The 22,465-nt window shown below is 44.3% G+C and overlaps 1 protein-coding gene across 3 annotated transcripts in view; it reads right to left on the bottom strand.

The window, feature by feature from the left end:
- Positions 1 to 22,465, bottom strand: part of DEUP1 (deuterosome assembly protein 1) — a 52,396-nt gene that overhangs the window by 8,155 nt on the left and 21,776 nt on the right. For all 3 annotated transcript variants that reach the window (XM_033146124.1, XM_033146122.1, XM_033146123.1), the window contains 4 exons: positions 16,160 to 16,305; positions 13,101 to 13,206; positions 8,804 to 9,001; positions 5,049 to 5,248 (listed from right to left, as the gene is read on the bottom strand). In XM_033146124.1, coding sequence (XP_033002015.1) covers positions 5,049 to 5,248; positions 8,804 to 9,001; positions 13,101 to 13,206; positions 16,160 to 16,305 — 650 coding nt within the window. The remainder of the gene's footprint in view (positions 1 to 5,048; positions 5,249 to 8,803; positions 9,002 to 13,100; positions 13,207 to 16,159; positions 16,306 to 22,465) is intronic.

The following is a 22,465-nucleotide window of genomic DNA, read 5'->3' as shown; positions in this document are numbered from 1 at the left end:
TAACCCGAGGTACCACTGTATAGGCTTTGTGCCCCTCCAAGTGAGTTACAAAAGGTACCCTTTAAAAGTTTCTTTCCAAAGTGTCTACCTTCTCACAGCATAGGAAAAGACAGCATGTTTGGCAAGTTAAAAATGGGCTTACTTACAAACGCTTCAAAGGTCAGGTTCATGCGCTTCAGAAAAGTTGTGCAGGCAGTAGAACTTAGCTTAGTTACAAAAATGGTGTAAGTTTCTAGATCATTGGTATAGGAACTCAAGAGAGGCTGGTGAGAGTGAGGGAACAACCAGCTCAAACCTCTCCACACGCTCAGCATCTCAGGTAGACTTAATACAAAAGTAGGCTTGATTACAAGTGGCCTGGCAGGACAGCCTGCTCTATGGCATTAACCCCTTTATGCACTAACTAGACATATTGGTTATATGAGGCTGGCTATCCCACAAGATGAGACTAAGGAGATCGTAAAATATCTGTTCTTTCTCATCTTGCAATTCAATTTTAGAGAGTCTGCAATAATGAATACAATATTCTTTTTGAGGTAATCTCTTAAGAAATATCCTTAATGAACTAAGAAAAGGCTTGAGCTTCAATAAAATTACCGGTAACTAATCCCAGACAAAGTTGATCTCCTTCATCCCAGGCTTTGTGCGCACCATACATTTAAAGAACGCAACTTCCCCCAAAGAATCCTGAGAGCTGTAATTTATCCTGCACAGAGCTGCAATACCCAGCATCCTTAACAAACTACAGTTTCCAGGATTGTATGAGGAAAGTAATGTGCTTAGGAAGTTACAGAGGCTGAAATCTGTCCCATTCTTGTTCATCACTGCAGCTGACGGTGGGAACACAACCCCTTGAGCCAATCAGAACACAGAGAAGAAAAACTATAGAGGTAAAAAAAAAAACTATAGAGGAGCAACTATCCACACTTTATCAGTAAGCCAAGACCTGCAACTGTGGTTCTAATGCCTGTAGTGTTGGTAGTTTTCCCAAGTGGGTAGATGCTCCCTGCTTCAGCCATATACAAATGGAAAATTAGTACAGTTGTACCTTGGAAGTCGAACGGATTCCAACTTCTGAAACAGCTCGGAAACCAAGGTGTGGCTTCTGATTGGCTGCAGGAAGCTTCTGCAGCCAATTGGAAGCCGCGTAAGCCGCGTTGGACGTTCGGGTTCCAAATAACGTTCGCAAACTGGAACAATCACTTCTGGATTCGCAGTGTTTGGAACCCAAAACGTTCAACTCGCAAGTCTTTCGAGATCCAAGGTACGGCTGTATTGTGGAAGAAGAAGAAAAGGATTTTCCATTAAATGTTTTCAGAATCAGGAAAGCTTCCATGTGAGCCTTGTGCCAAATGTAATAACAGTTAGAAATTATTGCTACACAGATAAATAAAAATAAATTCCCATGCTAGACTTCTGAGGTTTACAAGGGGCGAAGCTTGTTGCATCTTCTTTGCAGAATGCAAAGGTAAGGCAAAATGGTTATTATTTCGAAGAAATCCTAGCAGGATGCCTAAAAGCAAGAAATAGCAGGTGTTTAAGACAATCAAATGCAATTTAATAGGAATAGAACACACACGCCCATGTGTTTCATCAGGAGTTATCATAAAAGCTTCATAGCTCGGTTAATATATATACCATTTTCTCACTCATCTACAAGTCTATGGCTAGACCTCAGAGGTGTGCTTCCATTATTAACTAGCTGCTGTATAGATTACGTTTCCAGTTCTGATGGAGCCGTGAAACTGATAATAGCGTGTAGGGCAGTACTGATGCGATTGTCATGGAATTTACTCTGGGCGCTTCCAGTCTGTCACAGTTTCCGGGTGGGATTCAGTCACGCTTTGGCAGGTTCAGGTTGTGCAATTGTAGCTGGGATGCCTTGCATAGTCAAAAGATCAGTTCTTTTTTTGTGATAAGGAAAGTGATGAGAAAATGCTCTGGAAAGGAGGAGATGCTTTGATGCAACGTCATCTAGCTTCCGCCAACAAATCAGACCCGAGTTCTCATTAAACCAGCCAACATTGTCTAATCTCCCTGCAAATAAATCAGGATGAGTGCTTCATAAACAGGGCTAGAGCAATTCCCCTGTGAGGGGGAAAAGGTAGTAATAACTGGGCTTTTTTAGTTACAGGTAGGTAGCCGTGTTGGTCTGCCGTTGTCGAAACAAAATAAAAAAATTCCTTCCAGTAGCACCTTAGAGACCAACTAAGTTTGTTATTAGTATGAGCTTTCATGCGCATGCACAGGTATCTGAAGAAGTGTGCATGCACATGAAAGCTCATACCAATAACAAACTTAGTTGGTCTCTAATGTGCTACTGGAAGGAGTTTTTTATTTTTTAGTTTCGAGAAAAAGCAAGTAAGAGGGGAGGAGACATGACAGAGGCATAATAAAATTATGCATCGTGGTAGAAAATGCTGGAATCTGGGGTCATCCAATGAAGCAAAAAGTTGGAGGATCCAGGACAGAAAAAGAAGCAGCACGTCTTCATACACTAAATAAACTATGGCATTGGCTATCACAAAAGATGCAGTGATGGCCGCCAACTAGGATGGCTTGAAAATGCGATTAGGCAAATGCATGGAAGGCAAGGCTGTCTATGGCTATGGATCAAGATCGCCAGCCTCAGAGACAGTGCTGTTGGCATCCAACTGGCTTGGGAGAAAATGAAGGAGTGTGCCATTGGGGGTGAAGTCAAAACTGTTGGAAGGTTTCAGCGCCTGCTGTGGCTGTAGAGACCAATGCAGGAGAGACATGTTTTGTTGCAGCTGGGGCAGCTGGAGGTGTCCGGCTGTGCTGCTGCTGCACCATGGTGTTTCTTCTCTCTGCGCTCCTCCCAGCAGTCATTCCACCTCTGGTCACTGCTACGGATGCACAACCTGACTGTCTCCAGGCACCGCGGTGATCTGGAAAGGATTCCCATGGTTGATGTTGCCAGCCTTCACGTCGCATTTGCAGACATCTTGGAAACACCAGAATTGGTCTGGTGCCTGAAGCCAGCTCCCCTTCCTTAGGGATCCTGCCATCTTCCATTCTGTGGACACGACCAAGCCGGCGTAGACGTCGCTGAGCCAGGAGTGCAAACATGCTGGGAATGTGGGCTTGGAAGAGGACATATTTGTTCAAGACTCTGTCCTGCCATGTGATGCGCAAAATCTTCCTGATACAGCGCAAGCGGAAGGCATTGAGGTGCCACTCCTGGAGGTTGCAAGTTGCTGACGACTCACTACAATAAAGCAGCATGCTCGACATGGAAGCTTGGTAGACCTTCATCTTGGTACTGGACGTCAGAGACAGTATGTTTCTGTTTAAGAGCTTATGGGGCAATTGTATTCGGTTTAACAGCTGGGAGAGGGCAACTGTGCTCACATGCTGCACATGAGCTTCCTACAGACATGTGCTTGGTCACTGTGAGACCAGAACGATGATCTAGAGGTGGGTCCTTGTTCTGATCCTGCTGGGCTCTTCTTGTGTTTTTATGTCATCCTTTTCCTGCCTTGAAAGGAACCCATTAACGGAGAGCCATTAAAGAGGGGCAAGGCCCCCGTTTTTCCCTGGTAGAGGTCTAGAGTTGAGCAATCCCATCAAAGATGCATTTTCTTTCAGGTCATGTAACCCATTACGATCACATTATAATTGTCCCCCCGACTGTTATGGAATGTCCTGCTCTCTTGGTTAACGTATGAAGGACAGCAGTGTGCTCGGCTTCACTGGCTTGCTCCCTGCTATAACGGATATAATTGCAAATGCACTGTCAGACACAGCCTCCCAATAAACTACAGTGTCCTGAAGTGTCATTAGAGAAGAGCAAATGGGGTCAAGCTCACTTTCAATACGCTGCCATCCCCAAAGCAGCGGGGATGAGGGAGGGATTGAAAACAGCCACATAAACCACGAGGCTCTCGGACAGTCATTATAATACCTCAGTGTAGCAGGCATTCTACAGATTGCAGAGGGACTGAGATGTCATATCCCTTGATGAAAGAATTGTTCCCCATCTCTCTGTTTCCTTTTCCAAAGAAGAACTGCAGGGGAGAGGCCTAGCCGTCCCATGCACGAGGAGGCAGGGCACAAAAATATTTTTGCATGTTGAAATCTTTTATTGAAGTTTCTCATGATAAGAGAATAGAGAATAAGCAGGAAGAAGAAAGTAAAAAGAGAAGAAAAAGGAAAGCGGGAAAAGGGAAAGGGGGAAAGAACAATAAAGAAAAATAAAAAAGACGTCTGATTTCCCATTTCATAAGAAAAGGGTATTTAAGACATTCAGTCCACGATGACACCCATCTTCTCCGCTTTCTGTTAAGCAATATTTCCTTTAAATCAAAGTGTCTCAAAATCACTCGTTTCCTTTTCCCATGAAAAGTCCAAGAGGACTTTCCAAATTATTACTGCTAATAGTAAATGTCAACTGTGCTTCTTCTTTAATACCAACTTGACCTCCGGTAATTCCCACCACCAAGCCTCCATTCTGAGTGACAACAGTAAATTCTTCCGCCTGTTTCTGTGTTAAAGCCTCTCCACTGTGATCGCATATTGAAACAACATTCCGTAATTGCAGAGCACAAAAATCTTCAGTATAAAACCCTGTAAGAACCACGTGGCATGGAATGTCGAGACACTGACCTTTCTTTCCATTTTTCACAAATTCCCCAAGTATGGGCAGGTCACACATGCCAAGTCTGCCTCCAGTACCCTTGGGCATGCTGTGCCCACCTCCTCGAAGTCCCAGATAGTCCTTGTGCTTAGCAAGGCTAGCACCTTCCCACCCTCCTCAGTTTTACAGCTGCCAAAGAGAACTGTGTCTCGGATGCTAGGATCCAGGCTGCTGGCGCTGATGCTAAACCCCTGCTTGGAAGCTAGAGGGATATGGTTTAGCTGTTATTGGAAAGGGAGCGTTGACCAGGTTGACCATGTAGCCAGCAAGGCACCTCTTACATCAATCGCAGAGCAATTCCCCTCCACGCGCCACGAAGACGCCGGAGAAGAAAAACAGAATAGCTACGGAGAGACAAAGTGCAGTTATTTGTGTACAGTCATGCACCTACCTCTCTTCTTTCTCTTCCACTTTTACTGCCGTCTGCTTGGCACAATTTCTTCCAAAGTACATAATGGGGTTCACTCGCAAAGGCATTTCTTTGTCCTTTGGCAATTTCGCAAGGTCATTGCGTAACATTCCACTCTCGTGCTCCAGCTTATCAATGGAATCGGAATAGGCCGTGTGTTTTTTCTTGGACAAATCTATCATCTGTTGAAGGAATTGTTTTGTTTTTTTGTTTCTTTGTTTCTTTTAAAAAAGGATCAGTTTGTTTACAACTTCATCATAATTGAATTCACACGATTCAACAAAGAAACGGGCACAGGGCAATATTTTCACTGCTTATTTACCATATGTAATCATACGCCATTTATTGCAAATGATAACCCTTCATAGAACTGCCTCCAGAAACAGCAAACAAGACAAATGGGTAGAAAGGATAATAGCCTATGTAACACAAAAAGCACCATTGCTCAATGAACCCTGCAAACTGCGTTTTCATTTTCTTTTTTTCCAAATTACTCAACACATTTGAACTGCTTGCCTCAGAAGTCTTACAGAGGCGCAGAAGACATCCTTAGCTGCCAGAGTTGTAAATATTTTCATTATAATGCTCCCTCAAGTTATGCTCCCAGAAAGGGAGAATTGTAGAAAAGTGCTGAAGTTGTAACTACATCATTCCTTCAAAATCTTTATGTATAAAATTGCAATATTCTCATGTCAATGAGAAAAATTGCCTTAAAAGTGCTGACTAAAAAAGCATAACCAATGCCATGTTACATATTTTGGAGGCGGTTTATTAAGGAAACAGGAGACATGACCCCACTGATTAAAACAGAGCAAACTCTCACACACAAACTTTCCTCTTCCATTAAAAAGCAACGGCACTTTTACAAAATGTTTAATTTGCTTAGCTTCTACAAAGTTAAATCATAGATTTGCAGTGATGCTAAGCAATACAAGGGAAGATGGTTTTTCATAGGATGGGATACAAAATATGCAAGGGACACACACACATATATTTATATTGTAATGCAATGAACTCTTCACACCTCAGTGGGAGTTAAAAGAGGGGGAAAGCTCAAATTCTGCTCTCACACACTCCATTATCATTCAGCCGCAGGAAAATGCTGGATCTGAACTTCAAGTACTTCGTATAAACAACCTAATTCGCCATACACTTACAACTGGAATACTTGTTTAGAAAGTATGTTTACAGCCTCCATCCCATTCACTTCAGACCTGAAGTCTCTCTCGTAATAGGCTTGTGGGTTTTTGCATTCCTTAACAAAAACAGCTCTTCAGATAAAACATCTCACTGGGGCTTTTATCAAATGGCAGATTAAAAAAAGGAAACGTGAATGCCAGCTGGCTCTCCAAAGCTATATTACTGGCTGTTAAGGACAAATATAATATATTGAGTCTGCATTTCTTTTCCAGGTTGAAAAGCACTTGATGGTGGAGACAAGGGTTTATTCCCGTTTCCCCCCCCCCCTTGATTTAACAGAGGGGTAGAAGCTGTGGCCCTCCATATATTGCTGGACTCCATTTCCCATCAGCCACATCCAATATATCATGGATTGTCTTTTACCAGCTGAAGTTGATACCCCAGTTATGTTCCTATGTGGATGGGGATAACTTGGGCTTAATCGTTTGTCTTGTTCCACTGTTTTTTATCGAATAATTTCTCTTTCATGCTGGATTGATTTTTAACATTTTACTGTAAGTTGTCTAGAGCAGGGGTCAGCAAGGTTTATCTTGCGTGGGCCAGATCGGTCCCGAGGAGATCCCTCTGTGGACCGGATTGTGCGCGCGCCCACGATTTCCGGTGCCTGCGTGTGCACAAACGCGATTTCTGGTGCCGCGGAAGCAAGTCCCCGCACCGCGCTGCACCGGTTTAGCACAGCACAGTTTGGGAGTGGCTCATGGGCCGGTCAAACGACCTCCGTGGGCGGCTTCCGGCCCATGGGCCTTAGGTTGCTGACCCCTGGTCAAGAGGATGCGCCAGAAGAAGAGAAGAAGAAGAGTTTGGATTTGATATCCCGCTTTTCACTACCCAAAGGAGTCTCAAAGCGGCTAACATTCTCCTTTCCCTTCCTCCCCCACAACAAACACTCTGTGAGGTGAGTGGGGCTGAGAGACTTCAGAGAAGTGTGACTAGCCCAAGGTCACCCAGCAGCTGCATGTGGAGGAGTGGAGACACGAACCCGGTTCCCCAGATAACGAGTCTACCGCTCTTAACCACTACACCACACTGGCTCTCAGTAGTAGTGCTTAACAAATTTAATTAACCAATTTTGTTTTTGTTATTACTACTAATCATAATCATCATACAAAATTATATGATTCTATTTGCAAAGGGGGTTGGGAAGTTTAGCAGACGTTTCAAAAACTTTAAATGGAGGCCTTGAACGGCTCAGGTTTGTTAATTAAACACACCCACTCGAGTGCAGCATTCCAACAAGCTAAATTCTTGCTTCAAGAACAAGATGCTTCGTGTTTTCCAAAAAGACAAGAAGTAATCGGCATAAAAACTACCAAGTGTAAAAGATTCACGGTAATATCCTCAAGCTTAGACACTGTGTGAGTGATTTCCTGCGGGTGGAATGGAAAACAAAAACAAGTTTTGATAGACAGGATCAGTGGCAATTCTGCTGTTACTTCCCAAAGCGGCCCGCCCATATTATAAATATAAACAACTTGTGTGATTTAATAGTTGCTTGGTGTGCTATATGCCTTTGATTTCCCCATCCTCTCTTTGAAAGCTAGTTCAGGTACGCTACTCTCAGACACAAACACTTCAGCATGGTGTGGTCTCAGGTTGCAGGGCATGTGACTGAGCCTGTTCACATGGTTTTATGTTATTCACACACATGGTCCTGCAGGGTTGGATCACACTATGCTGAAATAGTTCTGACGTATGGTTAGGTAGGCAAATATGGGTCAAAAATACCACTTCAGAGCACAGGTGGGGAACTACATATTTAAATGTTAACACACACACACACACACACCTCCATAGACATTGCCCAGGGGAGGTCAATTTGGTGCTGCTAACACAGAGATCTGATTTCAAGCATGTAACTGCAACTCCCCTTGCAATTTCCGGTGGTGCAGGAAGAACCGCAGCGCTGTTAATTGCTTATTAGCACAATTTAAACTGCAAGGTCTACAGGTGCCATCATGGGAGTAGCCAAGGGGGCTAGATCCACAACTGTTATTGAAAACCATTGAAAGTACTCAATTATCTGAGGTTCTCCCTTAGCCCCCAGCAGAAGCCTGACCCCCCACAATGTCCTCTTTGTGGAGTATTTTTAACTGTGATTTTCCAAGAAGAGCTCGAGAACTTGGATTTCCTTAAAAAATCTCAACAACTTTGGCTGCACCCCGCCCCCCGGTAACAAAAATCCTGGCTACACCCATGGGTGCCACACCCAAATAATCTCAACAAGAATTTCAGAAAAGTAATGCAGATCAGCAAATACTGCTAAGAAACTGCAGGTTATAGGGAAGAGACATGAGCAGGAACGTTGGAAAGATTCTCATGTGTATGCTAGGAGTATAAACCCCAAAACGCTTGGTTCTGTATGATAAGTGTAAGATTAGCGTTATGTCAAATTGCCTTTTTTCCTGCTGTAGTCTTGTGTCCCCCCCCCCCGTCCCTCCGCCCATATTCTATGAGGCAATCGCTTCCTTAAACGTCAATAGGTGCTAATCTCCGTAAGGACCAAATGACCTGCGCTGCTTTTTATTCTGTTTGCATACCTGTTGTTTCCCTAACATTTTCTCTTTTATCTCTAACTCCGTTTGTAACTGCCTTTCCAGTAGAGCGGCTTTCTCCATGATAGTTGCTATAGTAATCTCCTTCTGATGAAGCTCCTCTGTCAGGTCAGAGATTTCCGTCCTCATTCTTTCCACCTCAGAGCGATGGGACTGTTCTTCCTGATAAAGGCGGTCCCTTATCTGCAGCAAATAGGGAAGAATGAGAGCTGGCAATGCAGATAGCATTGTTTTTTTCCACATGCCACCAACTTTTGGGGTTCTCCGTTTCCAACACGGCAGCCCTACCAGCCATGTTAGCGATAGAGCAGAGATTTAGAAAGGCTTAGGATTCAGACCAGCTTCTCTGTGTTTCAGTTTAAAGTCCACACTTTCTACCTCTCCTCTTGTTTAAACGCTACATGCTGAGAATCATAGGAGCCAACTCCGAGCGGGCATGGGGGCTTTGCCCCCCACAATAAAATATTTGAGGGTGCCGAAGGTGGTGAGTAGAGTGTGATGAAGATAAGGAAAGTATGATGGAGTGTTTGGTTTTTAAGATGTTGAAAAATGTCTGTAGGTTGTGTATGTTTTGTCAGAAATATGTGTATGTATTATAATTTGAAACAATAAAATAAAGTATTTTTTTAAAAAAAAAAAATTAAAAAATATATTTGAGGGTGCCGGGCCCCCACAAAGTTGATTGGCATTCCCATTCAAATGGTGTGTATATACTGTGTCATGTGATCAGTTTTGCAGGGTGGGGCTTACCTGGGCCCCCACAATATTTTATTCAAGTTGGCACCCCTGCAGAAAGGAAATCAAGTGAAAGAAAATTTACCCACCAATGTTAATGTGCCTGGCAGTCCAACCTCTGATATTTTATAACAGTGGCGGGGAACCTTTTTCAGACCAGGGACCACATTTCCTTCTCTACAGTGTGCCTGTGTGGTGTTGTGGTTAAGAGCGGTAGACTCGTAATCTGGGGAACTGGGTTCGCGTCTCCGCTCCTCCACATGCAGCTGCTGGGTGACCTTGGGCTAGTCACACTTCTTTGAAGTCTCTCAGCCCCACTCACCTCACAGAGTGTTTGTTGTGGGGGAGGAAGGGAAAGGAGAATGTTAGCCGCTTTGAGACACCTTCGGGTAGTGAAAAGCGGGATATCAAATCCAAACTCTTCTTCTTGGGGAAACATGGCAGTGGGGCGTGGCCAGAGGCAAAAGTGGGTGGAGCAACAGATGCAGTCAAGTTGTATCGTTGTTTGTAGCCAATGGCCATTACGATATAAACATAAAACGCAAATGCAAGTTAAATTATGCAGGGCAGCAAACTTTTATTTGACGGAATGCCTGGCTTTAATAATTATTTTAACAGTGTTGCCCATTTTATTTTCATAGAACCATAGAGCTTTAGAGCTGGAAAGGACCATGATGACCATCTAGTCCAACCCCTTGCAATGCAGGAATCTATTGCTCAATGTGTGGCTCGAACTCACGACCCTGAAATTAAGAGTCTCTTGCTGAACTGACTTGAGCTATCCCAGTTATGTATCCTCTTTGTTCGTTCTCTAATGGTTTCAGCTACACAAATAAATATTCATAAAAAATGCAAATGTGTGAAACACAGAAAATGCGATAAATGTAAGTTTTTGCCTTTGTACAACAGACTAGTTTCTAACACATTCCTCTTTATTTGCCACCCGGGTGAGCAAGAGGCATTTTCAGAGGTCAAAGACGTATCCCAGCCAGCCAAAAGCACTCAGAATTTGAAGCAGATTTCCGAGAGGCATGGAGACCCCCATTTTGCTCCCTCCCTCCCACTGTTTTAAAACATTCATAGGATGAAAGTGGTTGGTGGGCTATCAAGCTGCATATATTGCCTTGTTGGTCCTTCACTTCACTGTGATCTTCACGCAGCAAACGGGAATTGCTCTGTTCTGTTCAGTTCTGAGCAGAATTGCAAAACGCCATTCGCAAAAACAGAAGGATATCTGCATCAGCAAACAAATGCTCAGAGTATGTTCCGTCAATGCTGTTGATGTCACGAAGTGTAACGTTACACTGTTTGGACATAATGTCGGCCAATTCGTACCCTGGAGAGTGAGCATCAGGCAAGGAGCTGTATGTAGATTCCCTTCTGCACTCTTATTTAGGGAGAAAACTCAGACACAGGGACTTCGTTAACCTTGCAATTCAAGGTACAGTGGCACCTCGGCTTACGAATTTAATCCGTTCCGAATGCACATTCGTAGGTTGAAAAATCTGTAAGTCGAAAAAAGCGATTTCCCCATAGGAATCCATTGGAAACGAAAAATTCAGAAAAATTCGTAAGTCAAGTAAACCGTATCTAAAACCGCCAACGGATGTCCATTCGTAAGTCGAAAAATTCGTATGTCAAGTAATTCGTAAGTGGAGGTACCACTGTATTCTCTTATCCCTGCAGCGGAGGGAGTGGGAAGGAGTTTGGGATAGCAAGCCCAGAAGCCCAAGGCCTACCCCCAAATTCTCTCCGAGGAGAATCCGGAGAGGCAAAGGGATTTTCCAAAAGGGCTAAATGGTTAGAAACTACTTATATCAGCTTTAAAAGCAGGTTGCACGTAGTAACCAGAGTCTACTGTTCCCCCCTCTAAGCAAGGAAAGTCAGTAGTTAAAGTGCCAGGTACTAACAGAAATAACTTTTAGCAGCTCACTAAAGAGAAAACATGATAAAAAAATTAAGGCAATGCTGACATAGTGTTAAAAAAAAAGCCCCACACTCAGAGAAAATAAGTTTGCCACTAGTGTTATTTAATGGGTTGTTCTATGCTATTAGCTTTGAAGGTCACATTCCCTGTACTGCTTTGCTCTCCCCCGAGAGTATAAAGAAGCTTGTGGGTTTTCATAAGTTTTCTGCCAATAACAAATAGCGAGATGCCAATAAATCCTCCTGTTTCTTAGAACAATACAACCCTTCTGGGTGCCAATATAAAAAAGGGCAGATCAAGCAACGTTCATTTGTATTCTGGTTCCTTATGATTTGCCATTGATTTTCATTGCACTCTTACATGCAACTTGCCCCTTCGGCAATATTAAGGGTTACTGGGCACATGCTTCATACACGCTGAAGATGCGTTTCAAAGTCGCTAAGAACCAAGGATGTCTCTCGCTTTAAAAACTGATGGCTTTAGGAGGCGGGTGTAACTGATATCAACGCTCTTAAATGCTGGGATATTTTAAAGCCCCCCTAGTTCCCCCTATGCAACTTCTGCCCACCTGTGCCCTCCAGATGTTTTGGATCACAACTCCATGTAACATGGAGACATGGGCAGAGACCAACAGGCCTGGTTGGCATTCAATGGGACTTGACAGCGTGACCTCGAACAGGCTGCAAAATTATCTGCAGCATGTAAGGCAAGGGAATGGATAGCTCAGTCGGTGCTGATGACACCAAGGTTGCAGGTTCAACCCCCATATAGGACAACTGCATATTCCTGCATTAAAAGGTGATCCTCAGGGCCCCTTCCACCTCTACAATTCTATGATTCTCTAAGAAGAAGCAGTTTGAGAAGCACCAATTCCGGCTGCATCCATACTTTCCATTTACTGTAGAATGGCCAGACTTTGGCCACTTCCCTTTTTTACATCTGCGTGATGTTCTGATTAGGACATACCCTGCCCATATTTTACCTGTTTAGCTTCCTTCCTTTTTCAGAGCTCAGAAAATCCAACTTTCTTGCTTTTTTAAAAAACACAAAGCGACACCTATGCAGTTGCCCCAAGTGTGCAGCTGTTCGATAGCTTTTCTGGCAGATTGCTGCCTGCTGAAGCCAATTCCATCTCTCACCTCTTTAAGGAGTCCGTTTTATCCCTCTGGTTGGTTGGGATCCCTCTCTTCCCTTTCCAAACAGCATTGCCTTTATATTCTGCACCGCCCTCCTTAAACCACAGCAAGGATGGAATGGGGCAGTAATCACAACTGGGAGTACTTCTCTCCCATACCACAATCCCAATGAAAACGACCCCAACCCCTGCAAAACATTCGGGGTTTGGGAAAGGCGGACTGCCCCCCCAGTAGGCAAAAGAAATGTGTGTAAGTCTGGAAGTAGAGTTGCTATTCCACTTCCAGCTCTAACAGCAGTGACTGGATGCTGATATCATTGATGGTACACTTAGAGCACTTGCATTAACTGGTACAAAGCTGGAGAAGAGAGATCTGAGACCCACAATTAGCCCAGAAAGCCTCTTTCTCATGTTCCAATCTCCTTCTACAGCCTGGATCATAGTTTTTCCTTAATCGTGACCCACGGAATAAAATCAGAACATACCTGGTTCAGCTCTTTCTGCTGATTTTCCTGCTGTTGTTCCAAGGCAAGTATCTGAGCTTTTTTTATTTCCAAGTCCTTGATGCATTGTGCATAAGCTGACTGAAGTCTAGAAAGAAAGAAAGAAAGAAAGAAAGAAAGAAAGAAAGAAAGAAAGAAAGAAAGAAAGAAAGGTATTACAAGTCCAGTTTCCCCTTCTTAAAAAGCAAACAAACCCAAATTCATTGTTTTATTATATGAAACACATTACATTATACATTATGCACACATACATCATGTTTGTATGACACTACACAAGTCTCTTTGCCTGAGGCAGTCATTCCCATACTGTTTTTAGTAAATATACCAGTGTGCTGAGAGGGTGAAAAAAATTGTAAAAAAAACCCAGAGGTTCCTACAAGGTGCGTCTTCCAATCAGGGGCCACACTCAGGTCAGTGGACTCAAGACGGAAACCATTCAGGGCATAAAGAATGAAATGTGCCCCCAATTTTAAGTCAGAAAGAAAGTGTGCTTCAAGCATCAGCAATTTTGAAAAAGCTAGACTAGCAAGTGTTGTATACGCTTTAGAAATACATTATTGGACTGGGCTGGGGGGGCGGAAGGCTGCTGTTGCAAATACGCTGGCAAGGGAGTGAGTCCTATGGAACACAGTGAGACTTACTTCTGAGTAGCGCGGTAGGATTGTGCTGCGCTGAACTCAGCCCAAATGAGGAAGCTTTGCAACACACTTCGGAAAGCTATGGCTGGTGCAAGCTCTAGGCAAGTCCTCAGTGGGCCCACTGCCTTCTCTCTCTCGTGTGTGTGTGTGTGGATTTTTACTTATTTTTTCAAATATTTTCACAATAACCTTCAAATCAAGTAATTACAGTATTACATAAGCTTACTGCCCACCCTCACCTCCACAGTGCATTTACTCAAACCTTTTCTACTGCGTTATATCTTTATCTATTACAAAAAGTTTCTGTCACAATTTGCCATTTTCGCCTGCTGCCTTTATCTCGACTCCTGCCTGCTGTCATGTGTTGTTGTTCTTTTTAAAGTAGTCCATGAAAGGTCTCGCCATTCTTCTATAGCAGGCATGTCCAACAGGTAGATAATGATCTACCAGTAGATCACTGGACGTCTGCGGTAGATCACTGGTAGATCATGGGCTCCCCCCAAAGAAGCTGAACAACTGTGGCTCCCCTTAAAAAAGCTCAACATTTTACCTCCTCCCTGAAAAAACTCAACAACTTTGACCTGAAACACCCCCCATGGGCCTTCCTAAACCCCCCAAAAGGGGTAGATCACTGCCAGTCTTTAACTCTGTGAGTAGATCGCAGTCACCCCTGTTCTATAAAAAGTTCCTCATTTTGATCTCTTAATTTTGCTGTCCGCTTTTTGCCATTTCTGCATAGCCCGCTACTTTCAAAAGCCACTCCTCCTTTGCTTTCTCTCTCTTAGGTGGCCCAAACTGGCAGCATCGCCCAGAGGCAGAGAGAAGCACCCGGTTTCCCACACCTTCTCCTTGCTCCACTGCCGACTGTTTATTCAGAGAGGGCAGGCAAACTGGCAGCAACATTAAGCACAAAGGGTAGCAGCAGCAACAGCAGGCAGCAGCTAGGCTCTCCAGATGTTGGCAGCAAGCCCCTTGCTGGGTCATGAGCTCTAACAGGGGTTCATCAGTGCTGATCCCCAATGGTGGCTCTGGCTTGTAACCTTAGGCTCACTAGGCATTTGGCCACGAGGGAGAAATACCAAGAATTCAGCGCCTGCCCTTTAAATGTAGTAAAATGCTTGTACTGGCAACACACACTGTCAGGTATCCTGATGTGAGCACAAAAAGCAACCTTAAACAACACAGTTCAGCAGCTAATTATTTTGAGGCCGAGTGCTCGAGGTTCCCAGTTATCTGCATAATGTCAGACCCTTCCGATGAGACACCGTCGTGCATGCTATCAAACAAAACTTGTCACAAAATACATCTATTTAACTGTCCATCCCTATCAACCAAGCTGCAAAAAAAGAACCCAGGACTCTCTTGATGACAGCTTTCCCTCCTAGATGTGATTAATAATAATAATAATAATAATAATAATAATAATAATAATAATACAGTGGTGCCCCGCTAGACGAATGCCTTGCTAGACGAAAAACTCGCTATACGAAAGGCATTCTCTAGCGAAAGGCTGTCTCGCAAGATGAATTTTCCTATGGGCTTGCCTCGTAAGACGAATTTTTATTTTATTTTCGTCAAACCGCTATTCTCCCTTTGGTGCTTCGCAAGACGAAAAATTCGCTATACGACAGCACTCGCAGAACGAATTATTTTCGTCTTGCGAGGCACCACTGTAATATCTGTATTGTGGTCCAAAGGCCCACAGAACAATTTCAGAACAAAATACAGTTAAGACAGACAACCATAAAAGAGAAACTGAGGCGGTCATTTTGTTATGTCTCAAGCATGATGGTCTTTGTTTCTTTTAACTTCTGAAGGAAACTTTGCCACAGCCAGTGTAATATCATTGGACCTGTCATCCAAAATATATTTAATATGGGAGGCTTCAGATTTTCCTGGCGGATTTTCCCTTGCTTGCTCATACTGCCCACAATGCAGTAAAATAGGCTTCAATGTACATTAAAAGCAAATTGCTTGTTTCTTTTTGAATAAAAGTGTGTAAGAAGCCAAAGAGAAAAAGGGGACAACCCAATATTAAAATTATATTGGTCTTCCCATTCATTTGTGTTGGGGAGGTACCCCCACTAGTTTCAGTGTGGTTGCCGATCCAATTCAACATGGCATTTCAAGAGAACCTCCCATTGTACTGTGCCTATATTTACAATAGGAACAGTGCACATTGCTACGCATGGAGCTATTTTTGGCATGCATAGCGAGCTTATATCGAGTCAGACCACGGGCCAATGAATCCTACAAAGCCAATGGACAGGTTTATCCATTTCAGTGGCTCTCCTCTGAGCATGTGTAATGTTCGCTGTCGCCACCAGCACTCACTTCTCACGTCAACACGCAGAGGATTCTGCATCAATTCACCCAGGGGAGACCTGTATTTTAAATACCTACTTCACGCGGTTTTCTCCGTCATTTTTATACTCTTCCATTTTGGTGACTTCGTTGCGCAGCTGCTGGCATTCCAGCTCTACCATATTCAAGAGATCCTCGCGTGACTTCAGCTCATTTGTCACTTGGGCGAGCCTTGCTTCAATGTTCTAAACAAAGACAAACAAAGCAGCTTATCCAGCGATGGCTTAACAGAACGTGGTTATGCCACACTATGAACTCCAGTGTGTGTAAACTAATTCACGTATGCCATGGCTTGCAATAAACTTCTGAAAGATGTTATTCCGCTCTCCACCTCTTTTTTGTTTTTCTTGTTTCCCTAAGAATTTCCACTTGCAAACTTCTCTCTGCAGAGTAATAATAATAATAATAATAATAATAATAATAATAATAATAATAATAATTTATACCCCGCACATCTGGCTGGGTTTCCCCAGCCACTCTGGGCGGCTCCCAACAGAATATTAAAAACATGATAAAAAAATCAAACATTAAAAACTTCCCTAAACAGGGCTGCCTTCAAATGCCTTCTAAAAGTCAGATAGTTGTTTATTTCCTTGACATCTGATAGGAGGGCATTCCACAGGGCGGGCGCCACTACCAAGAAGACCCTCTGCCTGGTTCCCTGTAACCTCACATCTCGGAGCTGGACCTCAGTGTCCGGGATGGATGATGGGGATGGAGATGCTCCTTCAGGTATACTGGGCCAAGGCCGTTTAGGGCTTTAATGGTCAGCACCAATACTTTGAATTGTGCTTGGAAACGTACTGGGAGCCAATGTAGGTCTTTCAGGACCGGTGTTATGTGGTCTTGGCGGCTACTCCCAATCACCAGTCTAACCGAGTAGGCAGTCCCATGTAAATCTCATTGAATAAAATGGGGCTTATTTCTGAGTGACTTCATGCAGGTTCAGGCTCTTAAGTTTTAATTTTTTTTGCCATCGTGTGAGGAACATAAGAAGCTGTCTTATATTGGGTCAGGCCAATGATTTATTTGTATTTATTTCATAATTTTTTTTATACCACTTGATTGTCAAACAAACAAACAAAGAAAGAAACAATCAAACCCTTAAGGTGGTTTACAAACAAAATCCATCTTGCTCAGTATTTACATTGACTGGCAGTGAGGGCTTCAGGCAGAGGACACACTTTGCTCTACCCAGAGATACCAGAGATTGAACTTGGAACCTTTCCGTGTTGAAAGCAGATGCTCAACTGTTTTTATGTGATGACCACATGGAGGCTTTTGCGGGGGGGGGGGGGGAAATCAACATACAGACACATTGAGCACAATGCAATGCAGAGATAGACTTGGAACCTGGTGTTTTGGAACGTTCCATACAGAGACTGCTTCTCAGTCCCTACATTCAACATCCAACTCTCATATCTGCATTAACAAAACATCTATAGGTTTTATATCAGTTTAACTGCCATGGCTTTCGCCAAAGAACCCTGGGAACTGTAGCTTGGTGAGGGCAGGAATTCCTTCCTAGAGATCCCTAGTCCTCCATCACAGAAATACATGCCCAATATTTTTTCTGTGGAAAGGGAATGACTTAAACCAATTTAAGTCTGTAATTTAGAAGTCCCTGCCCCCCCAAAAAACCTCACAGAAATACATTCACTATATTTGGAATTATATGTTTTACTGTTATGGTAAGTGGTAACCGTGTTACCCACAAGGCAAGCTATACCGTACGATGATAACAAACTAAATTATATCAACAGCCATATCATCCGTCAACAGGAGAAAGAGAAAGGCTGCAGATTTCAGCATCGGAACATGCAAGTGTGGGAGTTATTGCTTCCATTTATTTGACTACATTTCAAACTTAAATGCCAAATTTTTGAAAGCTTCTGAAATAGTCACGGTGGTGACTCACAACTCCAGAAATGATCTGCTGTGATATGGAAAACAAGTGCCTTGAGAGGCAGAGAAGCGGGTTTGGAGACGTTTCTCGAAATGGTAGAAGGGGAAGGGGAGAACTAACCACACTGAATGAATGGAACATGCATCCCATATGAAAATTAATGAAGAGATTATTCACTGACCACTGTCCTCTATAATTCAATAGTGGTTTAAGTTGGGCTGGATATGTTGAATATGCCCTCATCATGTAATGAGTACCCATTTAAACACATATTTTTTACATTGTTTTTACATTGTTTTTATAAATGCAAATATCTTGTTTTATGCTGGTCTGTGACCGAATAAAGCATTCATTCATTCATTCATTCATTCAATAGTGGTTCCATCATAACCCTATCCAAACATAGGTGAGGTGTTTCCAGGCCCGTCTTATCCACTGAGGCTAGTGGTGTGGGGCGCCAGGGCACCAAGTTCTGGAGGGCGCCAGGCGAGAGTCTGGGGAACACCGAATGAGCATGCTGAGTGAGTGAGGGTGTGTGGGCCACTCCTGCTTAGCGTCAGCTTGGTTTTTCCCCTTTTAGCCTGCAGGCACCGAATTCTCGCTCGCTTGGTGCAGGCCCGCTCGCTTGGCATGCTGCCTGCCATGGCTACCACGACATGAAGTGGCCACCTGAGCCAGGAGGTGCTGTGTCCAGCCTCCATCTCTTCCCTGCTGGAGGAGCCACCCTCCAGTGCTGGATGGATCTTTGCACCACCGTGTTGGATATGCTTAAGACGGCCCTGGGTGTTGCATAGAAGCAATCTTCCCATGATTAGAAAAAAGGGGTCTCTTTAAAGGGATGCCGGTCTCACAAGATAATGGGAGACCATACAAAGGTGAGATGTTTTGGCTTGCTTGTTCCCTTCTGCCCCAAGATGAGAGAAGGGGGAGGAAGCATGTGAGCCCCAGGGTCATTCCTCATCTCCTCCCAGGTACAATCCCAACTCATAGACCCTATGAGCAAAGCCAGTTCAAACTCATTTGCTGCCACAGGTGAAAATGACCCCCCCAATGCCAAGCATTTCTGTCTATTCTGAAGGGGCTGTTTGGCCATTTATATGCAAGAGAAAATGGAACGCAAATAGCAGAAGAAGGTACAACTCCTTGAGATGCTGCAAGGAGCCCAGGTGAGACTGTACTATCTTCACAAGATAATCTTCTTAATTAGCCGGGAGCCACCTGTAATTCTGCTACACAAATGCTTTCTGGGTTTCCCCCTTGCCTCGCTCCTTTCCCGTGGAAAGCCCACTCTTCAGAGGAAACGTCAATCTGGAGAAACCCCAAATTGCAGTTTGCACCGATTGAGCGCTAAAGAGCAGTTTTCCTGGGGATGGGTCGGTGGAGCTGAGAGCCAAGAGGATGAGCACCTCAGAGTTCAAGGGCACATTCCAGCCAGGCAGAAACACCCAAGGAAAAGCAAAGCTGGAGAGGGGTTCTGCCAGGGGCAAGTCCAAAGGGCCAGAGGTTTCTAACACCTGTACTAGACAATACTGGGGAGAGAAAAGTCGGACGTGCATAGCTATTTTTAGAAGCAGTCCTACGAGCTACTATAATACCTAGACACAGCCATCTGTACTATATGGTGTTTTGGGTAGCTGCTGTTGCTTCGCCCTCTGCTGGTCCTTTTATTTTATCTGAGCTTTAAAAAATGCAGCTGCTTAGCAAAGTGCACTTGGGTAGGAAAAGTACATGCACATGGTTATAGCTGGGGTACTAGAGTCTGTTAGTGAATATTAGAAACTAAAGAATGGTAGTATTTATAAAATATTTGGGATATGAAGGGGAAATGCAAGCTGCAGAACTGGGCCAGGCATGGGCTAGCTTACGCAAACCAGCCTGGCTGGGCTAGCTGAGTGCAGAGCTATTAAGCCAGAGATTTTCTACCTTTTTGAGTCCACGGCTCCCTTGGCCAACTACATTATTTCTGTGGCACGCCTGTGGGGCTCAGGAGCCCAGTTATGTCACCCCTTGCCTGCAGAGCGGGAAGCTTCTCACCCTTTTACAAATACCCTCAGCCTCCTCTCCTTGCCCCTCTCCCTTGCGAGTCCCTCTGGGCAGCCACTGCTGCTAGCGTGGTCTCTGAGCTGCCCCCCTCCCGCCCCAAAGAGAGGTGCCTCCTCCCACTGAACTCCACAAGGGCCTGGGAAGCACTCCCTGGCCAGCTCCAGAGGCACCATTCGCCCGGGGAACTTGTAAACCAGGGCCGCGGCAACAAACAGCTGTGCAAGCCTTTTGGAGGCAGAAATGAGAGAGGGCATCAGAGGAGGGAGGGAAGGAAGGAAGGAAAGAGGGATAGAGGCCATTGTTGCCTGCGGCACCCCAGGATGCCACAGCACACTGGTTGAAAGCCCCTGTATTAAGCAACAATAGGGAGCCAGGTGCTGGACCATTTAGGAGTGCTCAGAGGAGTAGACAGAGTTAGGAGATTTGGGAGGTTGCCAAGGGGTGTGTGTGTGTGTGTGTGTGTGTGATGTTACAGGAAAACGTGTCCGTTACCGTTCTGTTTGCACTTTCTCGTGGATCTTTCTTACAAAATCTGGATATATTTTGGATTCAAAACTTTATCTTTTCCCCACGAGTAAGCTTTCGGTGGAGGTGGCAGGAATGGTTGCATCAGAATCGGCAAATAAAGAGCAAGCCAGAGGGTACCAACCTCCTCGTTTCCGACCCCTCTTTTGACTTGTTCCAGTCACATCCATCTACATTCCAAGCATCTGCCTCTCCCCCTCACAAGCAGGGATGGAGGAGAAATTAAATATGAACCTACCAGATTTGCATTTTCTGAAACACCCCCCTCCCCCGAAACAAACAGCTATCCGTTTAAATTTGCACTTCTTCAGAGTCCTTCAACCAAGTAATGTGCTCACGAATGCATGTACTAAAGCAGGGGTAGGCAACCTAAGGCCCTTGGGCTGGATGCGGCCCAATTGCCTTCTCAATCCGGCCCGCGGATGGTCCAGGAATCAGCGTGTTTTTGCATAGGTAGAATGTGTCCTTTTATTTAAAATGCATCTCTGGGTTATTTGTGGGGCCTGCCTGGTGTTTTTACATGAGTAGAATGTGTGCTTTTATTTAAAATGCATCTCTGGGTTATTTGTGGGGCAAAGGAATTTGTTCGTTCCCCCCCCCCAAAAAAAAACATAGTCCGGCCCACCACATGGTCTGAGGGACGGTGGACTGGCCTACGGCTGAAAAAGGTTGCTGACCCCTGCACTTAAGGGTGCAGAGAAATCCATGCCTTAGTGAAAATTGTTGGAAGAACTGGACATGGAGGAAGGGGTTTATTTCCTTCATGGGCACAAATCACCCCAAGGATGGGGTGATCCAACAGATGCAAGGTCAGCCAAGCCAGTTGCTGTGACAACGGCCCAGTGCCATTTATATATGTGATTAAAGCATGCCAGCTCATGAGTTGGTCTGTGAGTCTGTCCGTGAGCGGGAGTCTGTGTTGCTTCTTGCACTGCTGGAGCAACAGAAATACTTTCTACTTATATGTATCTGTGTCTGCAAAGCCTACAAGCTGTATGTATATATCGACCTCTGGAACGGTATTACCAAAGCTTCTGCAACGGTAAACTATTTTGGACCTTAAGCTGCCTCTGTGTGGTGACTGGAACTAGGGGCAACGTCTGCTACCCAGGTATCTCACACCTAAGATTCCCAACAAAAAATAACATGCAGAAGTGCCTTATAATTAGTGAAGGTTGCAATAAGAGGTGAAACTGCACACAATGAGAAATTTGCACTGAAAAGCTGATTAATTTTCATGTGGACATTTTTGTTTTTATCAATGGCAAACCATGTGGAAATGCGGAGAACTCAAGACTGAAAAAAAATGAGAAACGGGAGTTGATAGCTTCACCCACCCATACTCACAACCCCGACCGGCTGTCCCATTGCTCGTTCTGAACAGCTGCTGCCCACCAATCACACCAAATATTCCAAAGCAACCCTGGGACCATATGTTTAGGGGTACTCTCATTTTGGCTCCAGAAAATCACCATTTTATAGTTCAAATAAATACAGTAAATGGACAAAAGTACAAAGATTCACAAAATGTTTAGGGGTATACGTACCCCTGCATACCCCCAGAAAAAAGCGCTGACTATTATTATTATATTATATTAATATATTATTATATACTGATATATTATATATATTATTATCATTGGGCGCAGGTGGTGCTGTGGGTTAAACCACAGAGCCTAGGGCTTGCCGATCCCAAGGTCGGCGGTTCGAATCCCCGCGAAGGGGTGAGCTCCCATTGCTCGGTCCCTGCTCCTGCCAACCTAGCAGTTCGAAAGCACGTCAAAGTGCAAGTAGATAAATAGGTACCACTCCAGCGGGAAGGTAAACGGCATTTCCGTGCGCTGCTCTGGTTCGCCAGAAGCGGCTTAGTC

Source organism: Lacerta agilis, chromosome 4 (assembly GCF_009819535.1).
Source record: "Lacerta agilis isolate rLacAgi1 chromosome 4, rLacAgi1.pri, whole genome shotgun sequence".
NCBI lineage: Eukaryota > Metazoa > Chordata > Lepidosauria > Squamata > Lacertidae > Lacerta > Lacerta agilis.
This window is presented reverse-complemented; position numbering and strand designations above follow the sequence as displayed.